The sequence below is a fragment of the Engraulis encrasicolus genome, chromosome 10 (genome assembly GCF_034702125.1).
Source record: "Engraulis encrasicolus isolate BLACKSEA-1 chromosome 10, IST_EnEncr_1.0, whole genome shotgun sequence".
NCBI classification, from domain to species: Eukaryota; Metazoa; Chordata; class Actinopteri; order Clupeiformes; family Engraulidae; genus Engraulis; species Engraulis encrasicolus.
In genome coordinates this window covers 35,170,338-35,192,837 of record NC_085866.1, presented here as the reverse complement: position 1 = coordinate 35,192,837, position 22,500 = coordinate 35,170,338, and the positions used below count along the sequence as shown (strand labels likewise).

Here is a 22,500-nt window from a genome sequence, read left to right as displayed (position 1 = left end):
ATGTCAGCCCCACTTGTATCGTGCGAGTCTCACAAAGATGGCAATTTTCATATTAATCTTGCCATTCTCTGCATGAGCGCGAAACTTTGGAGCTGTTTGAAGGGGTTTGGAGGACCGGGAGTTGGGGAGGGGAGGTTGGGGGTGGAGAGAGAGAGAGAGAGAGAGAGAGAGAGAGAGAGAGAGAGAGAGAGAGAGAGAGCATTCATTCTACATTCATTCTATGTTTCTTCACAGCTGTACTACAGTATGTGGAAGTCTTTTCTCCTCTCAGCTGCATTGGGCCACCGTCTTAACCTCCACCAACCCCTACACCTCATCTCCCCCAGCCTCTCTCTCTCTTTCTCCCTCTCTCTCCTTCCGTCTTCACAGTCACAATGCACCCTCATACAAGTCTGTGTTTTCCTGCCGCGCAGCGCTCTCGATGGAGATACTTCCCCTTCATTTCTTATTTTCTTGTTACGAGAGCCAGCTGGGGCCTCGCCATTCAAAGACGGCGGCGAGGCAGCGGCACAGCAGAGCACTAGTGCTTCATATTCCATCTTCCTGTCTTGCAGATGTTAAAACAACATCACCCAAATTCCGGTTTCTAAAGCACCCACACCTCTCCCACCCCCACCAAAACAAAGCTGACTGTTGAATGTGGTGTCCCATTCAATTCCCCCTTGAGAAAAATGTATCTTTATTCTGCTACGATTGGTCCTCGCAGTGCAATGCAATGCCGAACAAATGTTGTTTTTTTGGGGGGGGCTCTTTCTTTCTCACACGTCATGAATAACTCAGAAACAAACGAGAAGCAAATGTCCCGGTGCGTAAATCAGTTAACGTGCAATGCGAACACATCGAGAAAGATGATTCTGCCGTTACATCAAGGCTTTGGAATTTTCAGCCGGAGGGAGCCTGCCCTGCAGCCAACCGGCATGTAAGAGATACTCTGGTCAAACACTTCAATGTGCAAAAAAGCCCAACCTATCCTCCAAAAATATCCCTCCACGTCCACGTCCTCAACACTCGCCTGGCCTTTTCCACTGATTCGTGTCAAATGTTTTGTGACGCTCTGTGACACCGGTGCTGGCCAACGGTGTGCTCTCCTCGCTCACCTGTTTGTCGCTCAGTAGGTAGATGTGCTGATAATCCGGGCTGAACACCATATCCCGCAGGATGGGATGGCCTTCAGATACGGTCACCGTCTCATACAGCAAAGCACTCTGGGATGCTGGAGGAATGCCATCCACTCGGATCTGGTAGAGGAGGAAGAGAGAGAGAGGCAGAGAGAGAGGGTGAGAGAGAGATAGAGAGAGAGAGAGAGAGAGAGAAAGGGAAGAGAGAAAAAGTACAAAATATGAGATATGGCGAACGCACTTTCACACGACACAAAAACAAAACAAAGCACAACAAAACATTTGCACGGAATATAAACAAACACACACGCAGAGGCACGTCACGTGTGTCGGCAGGCACGGTGCAAAATAAACTTGTTCTGCTTTTAGATACAGTTTAAAAATGGGCCACACGTCTTTATTTTTTCCCTGACTGCTTCTTACAGGCAGCAATATGCTAGGTACATACGGAAGAATAATTCCCCAATTCACTGCAAACTCAGTGAGATCTTTTCCCTGACCTAGATAAGGTGGAAAAAAAATTCAGAGGAATTATGAGTGTGCGAGACAGGGGCTGCTGCAGTGTGGTGGTGTGGTGGTGGGGGTATGAGGTGGGGGGTGGGCTGGGGGATTTGGATCGGCAAGCTAACACAAGATAGGGGAGAAAACAAAATCAATTACAATTTAATGACACTATAACCACACATACACACACACACACACAATTACGCTGTACATGCACACACACGCACATGTGCATGCACTCACACACACACACACACACACACACACACAATCACACTTCTTAAAACAGACAGATACACACAAACACACATGATCATAAGCACACACACATATCTCATGAACGTAAGCACACACACACGCAAACACACACACAATCACACTTCTTAAAACAGACAGATACACACAAGATCATAAGCGCACACACGCTATCTCATGAACGCACGCACGCATGCACGCACGCACGCACGCACACACGCACGCACGCACACACGCACACACGCACACACACACACAGCCCCCCACTGCTACATCATTACCACCTCCTCTGTTTTCTCACACTGATAATTAGAGCACAGAGCTTGCTCAGTAAAAAGAGTTCTAAAAATGTCAAAATCAAAAAATCTTTTGATGTGATTGGGTGGAAATACGGCACACCACTGACAACCGCCGTTACAGTTTCATGGCAGCGCGCGCACACACACACACACACACACGCGCGCACACACACACCTTCTCTTGCTCCCCACCCCTCCTCCTATATTCCACTCAATGTGTGTGTGTGTGTGTGTGTGTGTGTGTGTGTGTGTGTGTGTGTGTGTGTGTGTGTGTGTGTGTGTGTGTGTGTGTGTGTGTGTGTGTGTGTGTGTGTGTGTGTGTGTGAAAAGAGAATGTGTATGTTGATACATGAGCTGATGAGATGAGTATGTGCACGTGTGTGTGTGTGTGTGTGTGTGTGTGTGTGTGTGTGTGTGTGTGTGTGTGTGTGTGTGTGTGTGTGTGTGTATGTGTGTGTGTGTGTGTGTGTGTGTGTGTGTGTGTGTGTATGTGTGTATGTGTGTGTGTGTGTGTGTGTGTGTGTGTGTGTGTGTGTGTGTGTGCACGTGCATGTGCTCATGGGTATGTGCATGTGCATGTGTGTTTGGGGGCACAGCCATCGAGAGTGAGAAATAGGTGACTGCATGTTCCAGAGGCCTAATCATACCTGACAAGAAAAAATGACATGAGACGATGAATGGTAGCCTGGTAGAGTAAAACCGAATTAATGTGCAGCTACTGAAAAACACACATCACCCCATCACCAAGGGCAAAAAGAAAAGGCTGGCAACACAGACATACAGTAAAGGAAACATGCAAAGACGGAGAGAAAGAAAGGCAAATGATATCAGGCACAAATAATAATAAAAAAAAATCACAGAACAGCAGATGTGAGGAGGGGGCGACTATTTCTCTATCTCTGTCTCCCTCTCTGACTCCCTCTTAAATATCTGGGTCGGTCTGAAGTGACAAACATCGTTAGTCCGTTAATTAGCTGCCTCGCTCGTCGCCGCACTCCCAGTAATTAGTGTTGACAAGGTGGCATCAATTAGTCGAGGGCTACCATATTGGGTGTCACAAGCCACTGGCCAAGTCGGCGTGTGCCTCCTCAAGCCAGCAGGGCCGGTGGCTGGTGGCCGGTGGCCGGCGGGACGAGGAATGCAGCCACAGGCAGCGATAGGCCGGGGCCTGAAATATGATGCCGCCATTGTCTACAGTTTTGTGGATCGGAGTGCCACCAGCTGTGGTGACACAGCCATCCACCCACCACCCGGCTGCTTCCCTGCCTGCATGTTTTTGTGGTGGATGGTTGTGGTACTGGTGCCATGCTACGGTAGCATTAAAATTCATTTGTTTACACAAGAGGTGAGGATAGAGGAATGGAGATGAGAGGAGGAGGAGAGGAGGAGAGGAGGAGAGGAGGAGAGCGCAGAGGGTGGAGAGAGGAGAGAGAAAAGGAGGAGAGCGGATGATAGAGGTGGATAGAGGAGAGGAGGTGGATGTAGCGAGGGGAGCATTTTGGCTGCCTGCATGTTTGGTCATGGTGCTGGTGCCATGCTAGTATTAAAATGCATGTGTTTACAAAAAGAGGTTGAGACTGAATAGCAGGAGAGGAGAGAGAGGCAAGAGGAGGAGGAGGAAGCAAGAGACAGTAGAATGTGTTCACACAAGAGGAGAGGAGAGAGGGGGAGGAGAGGAGTAGAGGAGTGAGAGAGGAAAGGACAGGAGGTGAGGAGAAGAGAGGAGAGGAAGAGCAGAAATGGAAATGCTTGTCGTTGGCACCCTGGGGCATTTTTGTTTCTTCGCTTTGCTATGCTGATATTCTTAGTGATTGCAAAATTCGATCCAGAAAGCTGGGATCAAATAAAGACAAAGTGAAATGAAGATATGTTGAATAGTCTAATAGCTCTGCTGTTTTGCAAAATACTCAGCAGTTGTGAAGGGAAGAAAAAGTGCCAGGCATTTACTTCCTGCATAATAAATTATGTACATTCACACAGCATTGCATTTTCTCAACTATCTCTCACTTCAACTCTGAGCTAAACATATTACTGAGGATCTCTGCTTTACCAAACCCATCTAGACCACTAGACACCATCAGCTATTTCACCAAATGCAACAGACCTTAAGGAAGCCTGAGCAATACATGTCGAGCAGTCAACATGACCCACTTGTGGAAACACTTCCCACTTACGAGGCAGGTGTCTGGCATTTTGGCAAGTCTAAACAGAAAAGGTAAACACTTGTATGTGCGTTGCGACTGTGCAGAGGAAAAAGGAGCTCAGAGTATTGACGAAAGCCAGAGACTGTGAGGTTGACAAGCCATCAAAGCACGGTCTTAAGGGTCATAATTGATCCCTTCTTAGGTTGAGCTTCCGACAGGTCCAAGAAACATCCATGTATGGATGTACTGGCATAGGTTAATGTGGCTGGTGTCTGCAAGCAATACCATGGCCAGGCCATAGAAAAGGAACACATAAATCAATGAACATCATGATTGAATTACAGTATATAAAATATTCTGGAAACTAAAAATCAGTCAAAAACGATACACTGATACATTCCTATGGGTACTGCTCTCTTCACAGCGAAAATTAGACACTCGATTGAGTGACTGCAGAACCGTAGCCAGCAATTAGTGGCAAGCCATTCTGTACCGTAAATACCATGATGCTGCCTGAAGCATTCAGCAAAAACACCCTTCACAGACAACACTAAAGTATTCTCTCAACGTTATAAATGCCCTTGAATTCTGGAAGTGGACAGAGCCCGAATTCCGGGCAGAGAGAATGATGGATATCAGCAGCAGCTACAGTACAGTGTGGTTCCTGGGAGCATGTTTTTTTCACACTGACCGAGAAGCCTTGCATGCTCTCAAAATGTGACCTGATACTCCAAGTTTTCCCAGAGAGAGAGGGTGGGGGGACAGACGAGAGAGAGAGAGAGAGAGAGAGAGAGACAGAGAGAGAGAGAGAGAGAGAGAGAGAGAGAGAGAGAGAGAGAGAGAGACAGAGAGAGAGAGACAGAGAGAGAGAGAGAGAGAGAGAGAGAGAGAGAGAGAGCGAGAGAGAGACAGAGAGACAGAGAGAGAGAGAGAGAGAGAGAGAGAGAGAGAGAGAGAGAGAGAGAATGAATGAATGAATGGCATTCGAAACAGAATTTTTCTGGATGCCAGCAGCTCTGCTAAGGATTTAAATGGACTTTGCAGGGATGCACCACTGAGGTAGGGAAGGAGAGAGATGCATGGAGAGAAAGACAGAGCAATTGCACACAAAAGAAAGAGAGAAAGTGAAAGGCAGGAGAGAGTGCATAGTGATTTGAGGAAACTGAGGGAGGGATGAAGGGAGGCGGGAGGGAGGCAGGGGTGAAGGGAGAAGGGAGGGAGGAAAGGAGAAGAGGATGAAAAGTGCACATGCACTGTGTATATATATATATGGCAGGGAGCATCCTGACAGTAGCTGAGTGTTAGATATGCAGAGTGCTTGCTCAGCCTACTGAGGGAGTTGACCTCTTGACAACATCAAACAGCTACGATGAGGGGTAATTGGAATTCAGATAAATATTACTTTCCCCCTCCTCCCCTCCTCCTCCTCCTCCCCTTCTTCCCCTCTCCTCTCCTCCCTCGTCTCCCTCACTCTCCTCCTCCGTCTCAAGCCATGCCAAGGTAGTGGAGAGTGCCCATCTATCCGCTAATTAACCTGCTGGCCACTGTGGCAGGCTCGAGGAGCCTGGAAGCGAGCGAGGGCCTTGACAGCTTGATTGCGCCCCCCATTTTTCCCCTCATCGATCAGAGAGGAGAGAGGCGGGAAATTAAGGCCTATGACAAGCGGACTAAAGGAGGGACAAGGAGGCCTACTCAGCTCCCTTTTTGTACTGGTAACATGTTTTTTTGAAATATCTCATCGATTGGACAGGTCCCCTTTTGCTGGCAGGTACTCAGCTTTGAGGACCCCAGAGAATTGACCGCGACACACCATCCTCATCACCACCACACCCACCTATAAACTGTGGCTGAGTTCATTAGTTTGCCCCAAAAACTACTGGCGCATTCGCTCTTCTTGGAGTCTGACAATTCTGAGGTATTGGGGCATGAGCTCTCGGGACAAACAAGGCTGCAAATCATGAAGTAGCCCTGAAGCCAACTTTTTGGGGAAATAAACTGAAAGCAAAAACCCTGAGCTTAAGTGATTTCTAACATGCTGACGCATAAATACCGCGTCCATCTTGAAAAATGAGCACAAAGTATTAGGGGGCTGAACAACGTATTAGGTAACACTTGAACACAGATTAACTATTATTCAGGGGCCGTCTTTGATCTCTTCGCACCGCAATCAAACATATCCATGGCCCTCAAAAAGCAATGGGAAGAATGTTTTTGTGCTTTAAATTAGTACAAGGTGGTCTGAAATGCTTTCCAGGAGGCTCCAAAAACTGAAACTGGACTGTTGGCTAAGCCCCTTGTTGTTGACGTCTTGAGCGTTAGAGAGTCACTGGTGGACAGGTCTGCCAAGAGGAGGGGACAAACGGGGTCAGTCGTCCAGGACCCAGGGAGTGGGGATTGGGACCCCATTAAAATAGCATGTATTGAGAATGGGGGCATTTTAGGATGAGTTTGTCCCGCGCCCTTGTCAAATGTGTCAGCGGCCCTGCTGGTGGATGTATTGCACCGGTCCAGACGGCGACCATCCATCAGTCAAATGACAAAATAACAGCAACGGGGCCAAGAGTGAGAGGATGACAGACTGGGAGAGTGAAAGAGAAGAGGAAACACCATCTCCCTTCATGACTAGTAAGATAAATGGGAAATCTCACAGTGACATTTGACACGGGCAGAGAGAGATGGAGAGAGAGAGAGAGAGAGAGAGAGAGAGAGAGAGAGAGAGAGAGAGAGAGAGAGAGAGAGAGAGAAGGGTTGAGAGAGAGAAAAATGTACTTTCCATCTCAGGAAATCAACAGCAATGTCAAAAGAAATAGCATTGTTCTCCCCAAGTAAAAAAAAAAGAACTTACTAAGACGTGTTTTTGACAGAAGCACTGCTGTGGACATTGTGTAAGAGGTTAAGTCCATTTACAGTAAACACACAGAACCCACCGCATTAGGAGAATATAAAAAAATTCAAAACTTCATATCACCATAAATGGCTGTGACATTAAAAAAAAAGTGTTCTCGCATCAAAACTCAATTCGTCGTCCAACCTTTTCTGTTTTCATTGGGGCAACTGAGGGTAATATTTCCCTTTAATCGCAATGATCTTCTATTAAATTCTACGTTTTCACAGAGCATTAAGAAATCACAGGAAACAAGCCCAGATGAAGCTATGCGATATGTTCTCTGCCATCTATTATTAATGCGCATTCTTTTATACCCAACAGGACTGGGCTGCGAAACAGCACTTTCCACACCCTGACAAATGACACAACATTTTCAGGACTCATCAGCTTTATGTGGACTCACTCTTTCTCCACGCACGCACGCACGCACGCACACACACACACGCACGCACGCACGCACGCACACACACAAAAATGCACACACGTGTTCACACTTGACCATCTGTACAACACACTCACACACACACACAAGACAGAAGAAAAACTTTAAAATGCCTCACAACACGATTTTTTCCTCATTGCTAATTGTTTCACAGAAGCAGTGCAGTGCTGTGCCTCCCTTCTTACTGCTACAAAGACGCCTAAGTCACTTCCAACACATTGTTCTCTAGCTGTTTGTGATTAAGAGAGACCCCCCCCAAAAAAGAACTAAAAAAAAGAGAGAAAAAGAAAAAAAAGAACGAAACACATGAAACAATAACAGCAAGGTTCCAGGCAAGCCCCTGCCAGGTTTCTCTGGGGGAGCCTGCTGCCAAAGATCTGTCACTGCCTTAGGCCTCAGGCACCCTTCTCCTCCCCACAGCTCCAGCCGGATTAAGTGCAAGTAAATGAGAGGATATTTTCCAGCGATAAGGACATTACAAAAAAAAGAGAACCAGAGAGAAAGAAAGAAAGAGAAGGGGAGAGGTGGGGGATGACAAAAAAACCTTGCCATGATACATTGAAGCGGGGTTAGCATCTTCATCAAACATCTAACGGACACACAACAAGGGGGCCTTGTGGACTGCCCCCCCCCCTCATTCTGGATAACATTCGTCTCAAAGAAACACAGGGGGCTGCCATTTTGTGTGTGCAGGTCGAATCTATTTTAAAGGGAAAGCGGGGAGAAAAGAGGGAAGGAAAAGAGGAGGAGAAGAGAAAAAAGGAAGAAAGAAAGAAAGTGTAGTGAAGAGTCCTAGTGGTCGCTTTAGTAAAAAAAAATGAGGTCAAATCCTTGGTGCAGCAAATGTATCCTCTTAGGAGAGCACGGGAGACAAAGCGGAGCACCCCAGGAACCTGACAAAGGGGAAGTAATTCAATTAGGACTCCTTATCCCCCTTTCCCTCCCAGATCCACCTCAAACGCACCGCATGGCACGGGAGCCGAAACAGGAAAGAGAACGGGAGTGGAGGAGCCTGCTTCCCTGACAGGCCGAGGTGGCCTCCAGAGAATCAACACCTGCTCTTTGTCCCAGTGAGAGGAACCACCTCTTATACGGACCAATGCATTGCACACACGCGCACACGTGCACACACATACGAGCATACACACATGGGCACACACATACACGCACACACACACATATATGCGCACACACACACACATAGGCGCACACACACACATACGCGCGCACACACACACATACACGCACACACACACACACACACACACACACACGACCATACACACATGGGCACACGCACACACATACGCGCACACAGACGAGCTTACACGCATGGGCACACACATAACCATACACACCAAGGCAAGGTCTTTTCCGACCTCCAGTCAAAAGGAACAAAACTGCTATTTCCCCAATCACTGCCACTAAAACCCCCTTTTTTGCTTTTCTTCCCCCAACAAAAAAAAGCCCTCTTGATCCACACTCTGAGCCCCTCTGGCTGTGTTTCTAGAAAATTCCTCGGCCTCTGACCCTGCCGTGCTCCCTGAACCCTGAGTCAACAAAGAGAGGTGTTGTGTCTGAGGGATGTGTGTGTGTGTGTGTGTGTGTGTGTGTGTGTGTGTGTGTGTGTGTGTGTGTGTGTGTGTGTGTGTGTGTGTGTGTGTGTGTGTGTGTGTGTGTGTGTGTGTGTGTGTGTGTGTGTGTGTGTGTGTGTGTGTGTGTGTGTGTGTGTGTGTGCTCATGGGTATGTGCATGTGCGTGTGTGTGTGTGTCTGAACTGGCCTAGTGACCACCAGAGCTTAAGGGCAAGCCAACCTAATGCATTTTAAATGAGGATTTTTGTCCAATTGAATTTTATTTTAAATTAATTTTGTTAAAAAAAAGCCAAAGATTTAGTGTGTGAGTGTGGAACAAAAAAAAGACAACCACTTACTGCACTGCTTCCCACTCACACTCACAGCAGCTCGAAATTAATTTGGGGTTATTTGACTTGTAACAATTGTAATGATCAGCGCTAACAAAACTGGCTGACTGACAAGTCAAAGGGTGAGCGCACCCACCAGATCGGCACTGCATTTTAAATTGCACGACATGTCCTCGGGTTGGCGAACGAAACAATGAAAAAAAACAAGAAAGAAAGAAAAAAACACATCTCCATTCGTTCACCCTTTCAATGTTTTTTAACACCGCTGTTGGCATCAGGCACTACAAGGAGGTGTGATCAACTGTTTCAAACTGTGAGAAGCGAGAAAGCCATTGTGCCGTTTCACTCGGAGGTCATAAATATTTATCCTAAAACTCTTAGAGCAAGTCAGGGGTGTTGCCGTCAGCTTCGTGCCAGCAAAAACATTCTCTCTCTTTTTTTTCAAACTCAGGGTTATGTCAGTTTCCCTGGAGTCTAAGGCTTGCTCTCTCTCTTTCGCTCCGTCTCTCGCTCCGTCTCTCGGCCAGTCTCTCTCGCGCTCTCCCTCTCCTGCTCTTTCTCTCTCTCTGTCTGTACTTCTCTCTCCCTCTGCCTCTCTCCTTCATCAAATAGTTTGACTAACTCTCCCACACTCCTCCATTCATTGAGCAAGAAAGGGGAGGAAATGCGAGAGCAGCAGAGAAGACCAGACCAGACGAGAGTGCGGTCCAGGAGACGCAGCGGTCCAACACCCGTAGCCAACCCAGCATTCTGACCAACTCTCTTTTCCTCGCCAACAAGACCTCTCCGCTTTCTCTCCCCTGAACTCTCTTCCTCTTTCTCTCTCTTCATCTCTCCATCTCTCTCGCATTCCCTTTCGCCCTCTCTGCCTTCCTCCCTTTCTCTCGTTCTTTTCTCTGCGTGCTTGCAACTGTTGCCAAATCTTCAACCCAAAAGAAAGAGTCTTGCGGTGATTAACTATGCGAGACAGTTGAAAATACGAGGCATTAAGACATCACGGATTTTCGCGCTGGCCCAAGCTCAACCTGAGCTCCATTGTCAACAATTGCAGCCGGTTGGTTGGCTAGCGAGGCAGGCTTTACCCACCAGCCAAAATGGAGATCTGGAGGACAGGCGGTCGGTTGGGGGATGGGGGTGGGGTGGAGGAGGATGGAGGTGGGGTGCCGGGGATCTGGAAAAGTGACATCAGGGGTTTAGCTGAATTAGCGAGGGAAGGAGTGTGTGTGTGTGTGTGTGTGTGTGTGTGTGTGTGTGTGTGTGTGTGTGTGTGTGTGTGTGTGTGTGTGTGTGTGTGTGTGTGTGTGTGTGTGTGTGTGTGTGTGCGGTCATGGTGGGCAGTCATGCATCTGTCCGAGAAACAGTGCCACAGGAAGTCACATCTACACACACAGACACACACACAGACACACACAGACACACAAACACAGACATACACAGAGACACAGAGGACACACACAGACACACACACAGACAAAAGCTTTTTTACTCATCAATACAGACATGTCCTGTTATTGAATTTAGGGCCAGCTGCAAAAGGTAGACCTGAATGCTTTAAATCCAATCTGGCCCCTGGTGGCCTCCTGGTAATATTGCATTAAAAAAATGGCAGTGGTCTCACAGAACTACATGAATCCAATGAAGTCTTACTTGTTTCCTGTAATGCTTTACCTTCCATGAGGGGGAGATGTTTAGGATAACGCTAGTTGTCAGGGAAACCCACAGGGGGGAACAAAGGGGTCAGTTGTCCCGGGCAAACAGAGAGGGGGCGCCCAGACCCTCCTTGGACCCTCATTAAATTGTATGCATTGGGGAGGAAGAGGGGCCCTTCCAGATGACTGTCCTGGGCCCCAGCCAAAGCTGCCAGAGGCCCTGCTAGCGGTGGATGACCAAGTGGAGCCAGGGTAATGAATGTCCATGTCAGTAATTAAATAGCAAGACACACCGTGACCCATCCTGCCCAGGTTTGATGTTCAAATCAATCCCAGTCGATGGACGCTGATTAGCGAAAGTGGCCATTTTCTGCTTACCATGCTTTTGTTTTTGCTAAATGCACTGGTAATCCTATGGGGACCATGAGTGCACACACAAACACGCACACACACACACACTCACACACAAAAATACAGTGCAAGTCTCACTTGGCAAGAAGATATGCTAAAAATAGACACACAAGGGGAGGCGTCAAAAACAGCAACACAAGACAGCAAGTAAACATCACCCCCCCTTAAGCCCTCTTGAGGGACAGGCTCACAAACACTCACACTCAGCCAGTCACACACACAAACATTCTTTCTCTCACACAAACTCACAAGTCACACACAAACATTCGCTCTCTCTCGGTCACACACAAATAAACATTCTCTCCCCAAAACACACCTTCTCTGTATGGCGGGTGCAGAAACACACACACGCACACACGCGCACACACACGCGCACACACACATGCGCACACACACACAAACACACACACACACACACACACACACACACACACACACACACAAACACACACACACACACGCGCACACACACACACGCGCACACACACACACGCGCACACACACACACACGCGCACACACACACACGCGCACACACACACGCACACACACACACAAGCACACACACACACAAGCACACACACACACACACACACACACACACACACACACACACACACACACACACACACACACACACACACACACACACACACACACACACACACACACACACACACACACACACACACAAACACACAAACACTACTCTCTCTATGCCTCTGCCTCTTGTCAGATCAATCCACTCCGCCCTTCCGGGCTGACCCGGGAGGCTTTGAGGATTCAGCTCAGGCCTCGGAGAGCCTGTCACACACAAGCGAGAGTAGGTCCGGAGCGCTGTGCTGCGCCGCGGGAATGTTAGCGGTCCAGAACTGCTGTCAGGGAAGCGCCGAGCGAGCGGGCAGTCAGGCTCCACTGATCATGGCCAGCTCCCCGCTCCCCACCTCCACCCTCCACCACTACCCCCAACAGCCTCCTCCACCACCATCACCACCCAGCCTCCACCACCGCAACCCTCCCCTGCATTCCCTCCCTCCCTCCCTCCCTCCCCAGCCGGCATCCTTGGCTGCCCAGGTGTTGGGCATGAGCCAGGGGACTGTCAGCATGGGAGCCCGGGGAGGGGGTTGGATAGGGGAAGGCAGGGAGTTGGAGGGGGGTATGATGTAGGTGCGAAGGAGAGAAGAGAGCAAGCAGAGGGAGTGATAGGGAGAAAAGGAGAGATAGAGGGATAGAGAGAGGGAAGTAGAGATACAGGGATACAGAGGGAGAGAAGGCGGGACAGAGTGATGGAGAGAAGGAAGTGGGGATACAGGGATACAGAGAGAAAAGAAGAGAGAGAGAGGAGTGCTAAGAAGAGCAGAGCCCAAACACTACCATCACGACACCATTACCACCCCCAACCCCACCCCGCATCACACTCCATCCCCTCCACACGGCCCCAGCAGGGCAGGAACGCTTGCCAACGACCCCTGTAGAGGCTCCTACAAAAAAAAAATCCACCTTAAGCCAATTAACCTCCACGTCGCCCGACCAGGTGCAAGTACTCGGCTAGGGGCCGGGGGCCTCGAACGAACACGGAACTGCACTTAATGCCGGCATTAATTCGGCAGGAAATTGCATGTTGGTTTAGCGCATCCTCACGGCCCGGGGGCGTGGCCCTGCGACCGCTGTAACCGTCGGCAACCGCTTCTCTGGTGTTGGCATGTTGTCAAGTGGTGGAGACAATCTCCCCCCCTCCCCCCCAGTCGACGACAGTGGACCGAGAGCGGTCATGTCAGGAGAGCGGAGGTTGGCCATTCCTCAGCAAGGTAAATGCCACCACTGATGCAGTTAACCTTGTCTGACATTATTTTTATGTAAAGAGAATAGAGGAGTGCATGGGGGTGGTTGTGGGGCGGTGGTAATACATTTTAAAAAGAAGCTGCGTCCACATCTTCACTGCATTTTCGGTTGATGCTGCCACCGGGGAGAGAGGAGGTGGGAAAAAAAGAAAACGGAAATCAATGACAACTTTTTGTCACAGTAATAGAGTTGAGGGGAGTCTCAACAAAAACACTGGTGAGAACAGATTTAAGGAAGTTCTCGTCTTGAGAAAGCGAAAGAAAAAAAGACAAAACCAGGAGGTCCACTTCATCTTAACTTCAATGACCTTGAGAAGAAACAAAAGATTGTAAGGGGCTAGGGGGGGGAAATGGACAGGAAATTCACACACAAAACATAACATGTCGCAATTGTATACGGCCCGCTTGACTGATGTTTTCTTTGGTCTTTACTCCACTGCCAGTCAGCCTGCATGTCAGACTGCTCCAGAAAAGCACCCACATTCATCAAACGCAACGGCATTCAGCTGTCTGAAGGCGCAACTGCTCCCAAAGTATGTTTACCACTAAACCTAATTAGGAGAAGAAAGAGGAACCATGCCTACATCAATGTCTTGAGGAGGGGGGAGGGGGAGAGTGGTAATGGCACCATACCGTCCCTGATAAGCTATGTTAAGTGCTTCTTTCAGAGCAGTTTCATAATTACAAGTGAAGGGGGACATAGTAACTTTGATGGGGAAGCATAACAGGGATGACACCACAATGTGGTGACAATGAAGACTCATGCGTTAATGAATCTGTCTAACTCACATCACTGGGTTAAGTGGCTTGTTTTCACACACGCACCCAAGTAGAGAGGATATCTTAAGGCTTATACTAGTGTGATACTAGTGTGTGTGTGTGTGTGTGTGTGTGTGTGTGTGTGTGTGTGTGTGTGTGTGTGTGTGTGTGTGTGTGTGTGTGTGTGTGTGTGTGTGTGTGTGTGTGTGTAATGCAGTAACGATTAAGTAGATCAAACAAACGGCATGTGCTTGGCAGCTGGCACAGGGATGATCCTTATGCGCGCGAAAAGAAAGAAAAAAAAAGAAAAGCAGAAACTATCCGTTTATCTGTCGCTCATCTGATCTCATCTCATCCCATCTCCTATCCACTATCCACTATCTCATCCCGTACACCTCATGGAGCTGAGTCAACTTTTGGGTCATTACATTCGGCTGTGGAGTACAGTGCATGGGCAAGACAAACAATAATTATGTCACGGTGTTTGAGAGTAAACACAATTACAGGCAAGACGCCCGTCTGAAGTGTGTCCTTCTGGCTGGGAGCAATGGAGCACAGTCTTGAACTGCAATACAGTGTGTTAGAGAATTACAGAGAGATATGGAGGCAGAGAGAGAGAGAGAGAGAGAGAGAGAGAGAGAGCGAGAGAGAGAGAGCGATAGAGAGAGAGCGAGAGAGAGCGAGAGAGAGGCAGACAGAGAAACAGAGAGAGGAGGAGGAAAAGAGGGAACGAGACAGACAGGCAGACAGAGAAACAGAGAGAGGAGGAGGAAGAGAGGGAACGAGACAGACAGGCAGACAGAGCAACAGAGAAAGAGAGCAAGATGAAGACAGACAAACAGAAACACAGAAACTGAGACAGAGAAACACAGAGGAAAGCTAGACAGAGACAAACACACCGAGGGACTGTCGAGACAGATTACTAAGTCCCTCTGGAAATGGCATTTTAAAAGCACCTCAAGGCAGTACAACAAAACGAAAACACCAAAAGTACCACCATCTCATTTCTGCAGCCACTTGTCTTTATGAACACCTTCAAGAAAATGCTCCAAAGAAACTTTCTTTACGCCGAAGAAGACTTGAGCACCACGGGCTATGCTTTAACAGGCCTTAATAATAGCCCTACTCACTGTTCTTTCCAAGGTTTATCCATACTGCTCCTTTATGTAAAAGGAACAAAAAACACTTTCTTGGCTCACTAAAAAGACCATCTCAGATTTTGCCGCTAATTATTAGTGATTTCCCTCCATAACACTACTGGATTATTTACATTTCTTTACACACACTGGCCATTTCCTCATTGTACAGACAGACAAGGCCTCACCCTAATTAGACCATTACCAGCCCCATTAGCGCACTATCCATCAAACGGTAACGAGTCTTCTGTATTTTCAAACCCATTTTTTTCCCTCTCTCGACGATACCAATTTATTGATTTACTGGTTCGCACAACACTAGCTTCAATAGACGTGCGAGCAAGCGAACAAGTGAGCGGACTGGAGAAACCTTCCCCTTGTTTGCTTTAAGCAGCAAATTACCGCAGACTGATTAAAATGAATGGTTCATTATGTTTATTTTGTTTAGCCGGGTGAGAGGGAGCGAGCTAGTGAGCTAACGAGTGTGCGAGCGAGCAGCTGAAACTTGACGCGCTTCACAAAGCCATTAGTCCAGTATGAGGGAGCCCAGGTGTCTCCGTCTCTCTCCACTTCCTCTTGCTTACTAAACTCCGCAGTCTAACGTTACATGGGCTGGAATTCCATGCATTTTGGTCATTTGGGCTCTGGACTGGGCCAGCACAGCATGCCAATGCTAGCACAACCCAGCATGGTCCCCCTGCCACGCCATACCAGCCTGTTAAACCAGCTACTAGTAATTCCTTTCATGTTGTACATAGAGGGTGCCTTTTGGTTCTATGGGCATGGTTCTCATTTCGTTTTGCCTTTCTACAGTCTGCCTTTGGTTCTAATGACATGGCTCTGCGGCAGGATGTTGTCGAACCCATTAGCAAACAACAGAGGTAGTGTTTGTGAGTGATGACGTATGACATTAGCCTGGTTGTAAGCCGGACTACATCGCGACCAGACGTTAGTGTTTCTCTCTTGTTAGCCATAGAGGCAGAGTCAATTTTTCTAAACTTCAGCGCTCGACACCTCCAGGAAGAAAACTTTTTACTTTTCTCTTACAATACAGTGGGGACAGACAGACTCTCTGTAAAAAAACAAAACAAAACACATACAGTGTACAGTGTGTGGGGAGGGCAGTACTGTAGCTCGTCAAGCCAAATCAGTTAAAGACTGCACCACTGCTGCTGCTGCTTCCTCTGCTGTTGCTTTGAGGCAGCCAGACAAGCAGACAAGGAACTTTGGAGAGTTACGACAGAAAAGCGGTCCCATTCCTCGGGCCTGATAGCGAACACTCAGGGGGCTTTTGAAGAGACTCTTTTAACTCTGTAGCTTATCTCAGCCCACCCCCCCTACTCCCCATACCTTACCATCCACCCAACCACCCATCACCACTTCCCATTCCCATCTCCCACCTCGACAGCCTGAACAGCACATCTTTACCCCTCTACCTGCAGCAGTCCTGAACCACCCTGCCACCCAACCAGCAGCCCTGAAAACCGGTCCCAGGGAGAACTACCGTGTGTGTGTGTATGTGTGTGTGTGTACCACTACCAGCAGCCCTCAAAACCTGTCCCAGGGAGGACTGAAGTGTGTGTGTGTGTGTGTGTGTGTGTGTGTGTGTGTGTGTGTGTGTGTGTGTGTGTGTGTGTGTGTGTGTGTGTGTGTGTGTGTGTGTGTGTGTGTGTGTGTGTGTGTGTGTGTGTGTGTGTGTGCTATCCACCTACGATCCCTGAAAACCTGTCCCTCCCAGGGAAGCCTTGCCCCATGTGGTGTGACCGTGCGCCTCTGACTGTTTATCTTCACATGGAACCTCAAATCCCTCCAGCACTGACGTGCGTGCGTGCGTGTGCGTGTGCGTGTGCGTGTGCGTGTACCTTGTATGTATGAAACTTGTGTGAGTGTGTGTGCATGCGTGTGTGCACCTTGTGTGTGCACACCTTGTGTGTGTGTGTGTGTGTGTGTGTGTGTGTGTGTGTGTGTGTGTGTGTGTGTGTGTGTGTGTGTGTGTGTGTGTGTGTGTGTGTGTGTGTGTGCATGTGTGTGTGTGTGTCTTCTAGGGGTGGTACGGTTCACAAAATTCACGGTTCGGTTCATATCGCGGTGTCAAGGTCACGGTTTTCGGTTCTCTACGGTTCTTTTTTTTTCAGTTCATGATAAATGGTGCACTGGCTAATAGAATCGGACTTATCACTAAATATCCTACATATGGTTTGTATAGGCTTATAATGTGAAAATGGTGTGATTTTAATTGTGTCATCCTCTGATTTGGTCTTATACGCTAATGTTTTAATCAGATATACTCCTAGAATCTCTGTTTTACATATTTTTGTGGGCAGTACATGAATTGCGGTTTGCGATGGATTGCACGGTTCGGTTCGGTATGTGTGTGAATTGTACGGTTTCGGTTTTCGGTGCGGTTTGTGCCATCCCTAGTGTCTTCTCACATAACTGTCTCCTGGCCATATATCCTTCCCCATTTTCACTGGCGGCGGTGTCACTTTGCAGCCTTTTCACGGATAGCAGAAGACGGCCTGAGTGAATTAACGCCCCTATTGTCCCGACATGCCATCCCAGTTAAAACAATATCTTTGGAAGGGGCCAACGACCCGGGCTGCCCTTCCCAGAAAATGATCTTTCTCCTCCTAACCTCCTCTCTTCTCCTCTCCTCCACCTCTGCAGCCAGCGCATGTACCCAACCTCCTCGCAAAACCCATGACCTTCAGGAAGGCTTGCAATAAAAACACACACACACACACGCACACATACACACACACACATTCATCCCACAGTATATACACAATTTCCAACTCAACCCTATATATTTGTGGCTGACCCGAATAGGTTTCCCTGCGCCGAATAATTAAATTTGAGCCATCTGGAAGGGCCTTGTGATCTAATTCAGTCCAGCTAGGAGGAGATGACTTGAGGTTTTACAGGGTCGCTCTTTCTCTCTCTCCCTCTCTCTCTCGCTCTCCCTCTCGCCCTGTCCGTGCTTGCTCCTCAGCCCAAACAGGCAGTCATGGATGGAAAAGGACAGGACAGTGCAAAGGGAGCGTTTTAAATATGTCAGGTCTCATATTAAACAGACGCATGTCTTGGGTCGTTCTTCTCCTTCCAGTTTGACGAAAAGCAAAGCAGGTGGCCTGGATTTACATGGACGTTTACGACAACACATTTTCCTTTTAAGAAACTAATACATTTTCCATCCAACCTCTATATCTGAACTCTTAACAGGCTGAAATGTGTCTATTACAAGCTAGATTTTCACCAGAGAAGTGACAAATGTAACAGAAAGCCCAGTATCCAGCTATGCATGATAGCTTTTTCCCTGTGTGTGTGTGTGTGTGTGTGTGTGTGTGTGTGTGTGTGTGTGTGTGTGTGTGTGTGTGTGTGTGTGTGTGTGTGTGTGTGTGTGTGTGTGTGTGTGTGTGTGTGTGTGTGTGTGTGTGTGTGTGTGTGTGTGTGTGTGTGTAAAACGTGTCTTGTGAGTGAATGCCTCGGTCAGCAGTCTTTGATCATGCTGCCTTTTGCTCAAAGGAGGCACAGAACAAGTCGTTTGTGGAGAGTGGCAGGGAGATCCTAACACAAAAAACAGCATGTCCACTTTATCGATACCTTCCCTTGAAAAAAAAAAAAACCACTCCCACTCACTCTCTCCCACCCACACCCCCACACACACACCAACACCACCACAACCACACAGACACACACACACACAAGTCTGGTGCCTTGTCAGTGGCCAGCTGCTGACAGGCTCCACGCGAGGGCCTCTTCTACCCCTGTCACCTGATAAGCCCCCACACTAGAGACAACGCTCCCCTCTGTCCCCAAAGCCCCCGCCCCTCCTCCACTCTTTCTCTCTCTCTCCCCATCTCTTGTCTCTATTTCTCTCTCTCTCCCCCCATCTCTTGTCTCTGTCTTTCTCTCTCTCTCTCTTTCTCTAAGCATCGACACAGCCCCATCTCTCTCTTGCTCTCTCTCCATCTCCCTCCCTCCCTCCCTCTCTCTCACCCTCTCTCTCTCTCCATCTCTCGTCTCTATTGCTCCCCAACCATCAACCAAACGGCACTCCCTCCCACCTATTCTCTCTCTCTCTCTCTCTCTCTCTCTCTCTCTCTCTCTCTCTCTCTCTCTCCTCTCTCCTCTCTCTCTCTCTCTCTCTCCTCTCTCTCTCTCTCTCTCTCTCTCTCTCTCTCTCTCTCTCTCTCCTCTCTCTCTCCTCTCTCTCTCTCTCTCTCTCTCTCTCTCTCTCTCTCTCTCTCTCTCTCTCTCTCTCTCTCCTTCTTCCCAATGACCACTCCCAGTCTCTCCATCAACAAAGCAGCACTCCCACCCCCTTCACCCCCTTCCACTCCAACGCCAGTCTCAACCCCCAGCCCTGAGCCCAGCGCCCCCATGGGCACCACAACGACTGGCTTCACGAGCAGCAACACCTGGCTCGAAACACTAATAAGGCCGACATCCCATCGCCTCCACCTCCACCTCCACATCTACCTCCAGCCCCCATCCCCCCCTGGCGGCCCTCCCATGGTGGCCTGCCTCTCCGCTTCAGTGCAGCGTGACGCTGTGACGAGGAGAGGTGTGGTAGGAGAGAGGGAGGGAGAGCAGAGGAGAGGAGAGGGGAGGAGAAGAGAGGAGAGGAGAGGAGGGTAGGGGGGAGGAGGGGGAGGTAGGAGAGGAAAGGATTGGAGAGGATCGGAGGGAGGGAAGGGAAAGGTAGATGAGAGAGGATGACAGTGGAGGAGGGAAGAGAGGAAAGCAAAACAGACGAGGATGGTTGAAGAGACCACAGAGCAGAAGAGGAGAGCAGATGAAAGGAAGAGAGAAGAAAGGAGAGGCGGGAAGAAAGAAGCGAGAAGAGGAGAGGAAAGAATGGGAGGAGAGAAAAGAGGGAAAGAAAGAGGAGGAGAGGGGAAGAGAAGAGAAGAGCTGTGCTGCCCAAGCCCCCTAGCCCTGCAGCCTCTCTGTGTGAGTGAGCTAGCGGGAGGTGATAATGGCTATTTTACACCAGGGGTCTTGCGGCTCCTAAATTACACACTAAAAGCTCAGAGTGTGGCTTAGCTCTCTCTCTCTCTCTCTCTCTCTTTGCCTTTCTCCTTTCTTTCTGTTTCTTTCTTTCACAATCTCTCTCCACACCCTGCCCGCTCTCTCTCCATCTGAACGCCACAGGACTCAAGTCACCTGGTGGTCTTCATACACCTCCATTTCTCCCCGCTCCAGCAGTCAAATGCTATACTATATTTATGTGTTTATTGCTTACGAAGATACACCGCGGATCAAACTACCAAGGTGAGCGGAAAAACAGAAAAAAAACAATAATCATATCAATAATAATCGCAAAACATTTTTTTTAAACTAGGAGCTCTAAGGAGCTAGAAGTCCTCATGGAGCGAAACTATGACCTTTACAGGCATCCAAATGAGTTTGACCTTCTTGCTTCGACATAGTGTAGACAATTACCATGCCTGTGTATGGCTATGCACTGATATGTAATAATGAAATGGAACGTTGCCCCATCCTTTAAGCGTATCTAAACAATGCGTTTAACCTACGCTATCCCCCCCCCATGTGTTTCGCAGCGCTTCCAGTGGGGAGGGAGATAGCTGGGATTCCGAGGGCATTTGGGTTAGTTAGCAAGGTCAGGGAGCCTGGCTCCGTACAGCACGGGGAGCGCAGGCCTCCGAAGAGTACTTCACATGCCAAGAGAGCCCGCTAAGCCTCGGAGTGAGCTGTGACGGACACACGCAGAGCAAGGGCAGGCTTCCGAGACTTATCTTGTCACCATTTTGGAAATCCGATGCCACACAACGCCACAGTTGCAGCCTTTCGGGGCGATGCAGGAAAATAATAAAAAGAAGTAGGAAAAAAACCCCACAAAGAGCCACAACGTCTCATTAGCCAATGTCTGGATGTTGGATGTTGGTTGGAGGTGGATGTCTTGTGATGGACACATGCAGTGGTGGGTGGATGGATTACATGATCTGTGTTTGAAAGCCTTCAGCGTTCACTTCTTCCCTGCAGCTCAGGCATCAGAGTTTTCTCAAGCAGGTCTGCTGTCAGCTGTGGTCGGGCCTAGGACAATGTCTCGTAAAACACTCCCCCACTCAATACATACAGTAAAATGAGGACCTAATTCTGGGGCCCCTCTCTGTCTCTGGGCCAGGGACAGCGTACCACTTTGTTTCCTCATGCCAGCTTCCCAACCCCTCCAGTATCTTGTCTCCAGTCTCTTGCTTTTGAGTTTTCAACACGCAAACGCAAGCATTCTCCACCGCCGGGCGACCACCAACGACACAAGATAGGGCTTTGAAGAAATAAATTAGAGAGCCCCACCTGAATCTTGCACACAATAAATAATTTAAATGAGGTGGGGGTTTGACTTCAACAGAGGACAAGGCGAACATACTTTGATCTGAGGGAATTTAAAAAAAACACACGTGTACCATACACACACATCCCACACACAATGGCCCATTTCACCTCTTGAAATGTTCCCTTTGAAATTTGGGGAATTAGAAAGAACAAAAAGACGACAGAGGGGGAAAGAAAAGAAAGAAAGAAAAAAAGAGACACCTTTCAAGCCATTCATCAGCCGTGTCTCGCCCGCTAAGCCTTCTTAAAACACAGCTACCTACTTCCTGGTACCCCAACCCGAGCAAGCAGCACACACGCATATGCGTTCAACTTGCTAGCTCCAGGTCAAAGAAAGCCCACACTGTTAGGCGTGCGGTACGTACGGGCATTATATGCTGGCGGATTATCATCACTTATGTCAACTCATTTTTGGAGTGGCAGCCTCTGGCACGCTCTGCTCGTGTTTCCAAAAGGAACAGGTGTTCCTCTGACACGGTGGTCTATTTAAAGAAGCGACACGCAGCTGCAGGGGCTTGCTGTGTGTGTGTGTGTGTGTGTGTGTGTGTGTGTGTGTGTGTGTGTGTGTGTGTGTGTGTGTGTGTGTGTGTGTGTGTGTGTGTGTGTGTGTGTGTGTGTGTGTGTGTGTGTGTGTGTGCGTCACTTACACATATACACACTGCTACCAGACAGGAAGCTCAAATACAATTCTTCCGAAATCTCAGTAATGGTTTCTTTATAAGCTTTCTATACATAATGCCACAAAGATTCCAGCATTAACATGGTATTCAGGA

At 48.5% G+C, this 22,500-nt stretch overlaps 1 protein-coding gene across 1 annotated transcript in view; it reads right to left on the bottom strand.

Annotated features, from left to right (window-relative positions):
* Nucleotides 1–22,500, bottom strand: part of plxna3 (plexin A3) — a 234,280-nt gene that overhangs the window by 159,052 nt on the left and 52,728 nt on the right. Inside the window, exon 4 of the mRNA XM_063208712.1 lies at nt 1,098–1,238. Coding sequence (XP_063064782.1) covers nt 1,098–1,238 — 141 coding nt within the window. The remainder of the gene's footprint in view (nt 1–1,097; nt 1,239–22,500) is intronic.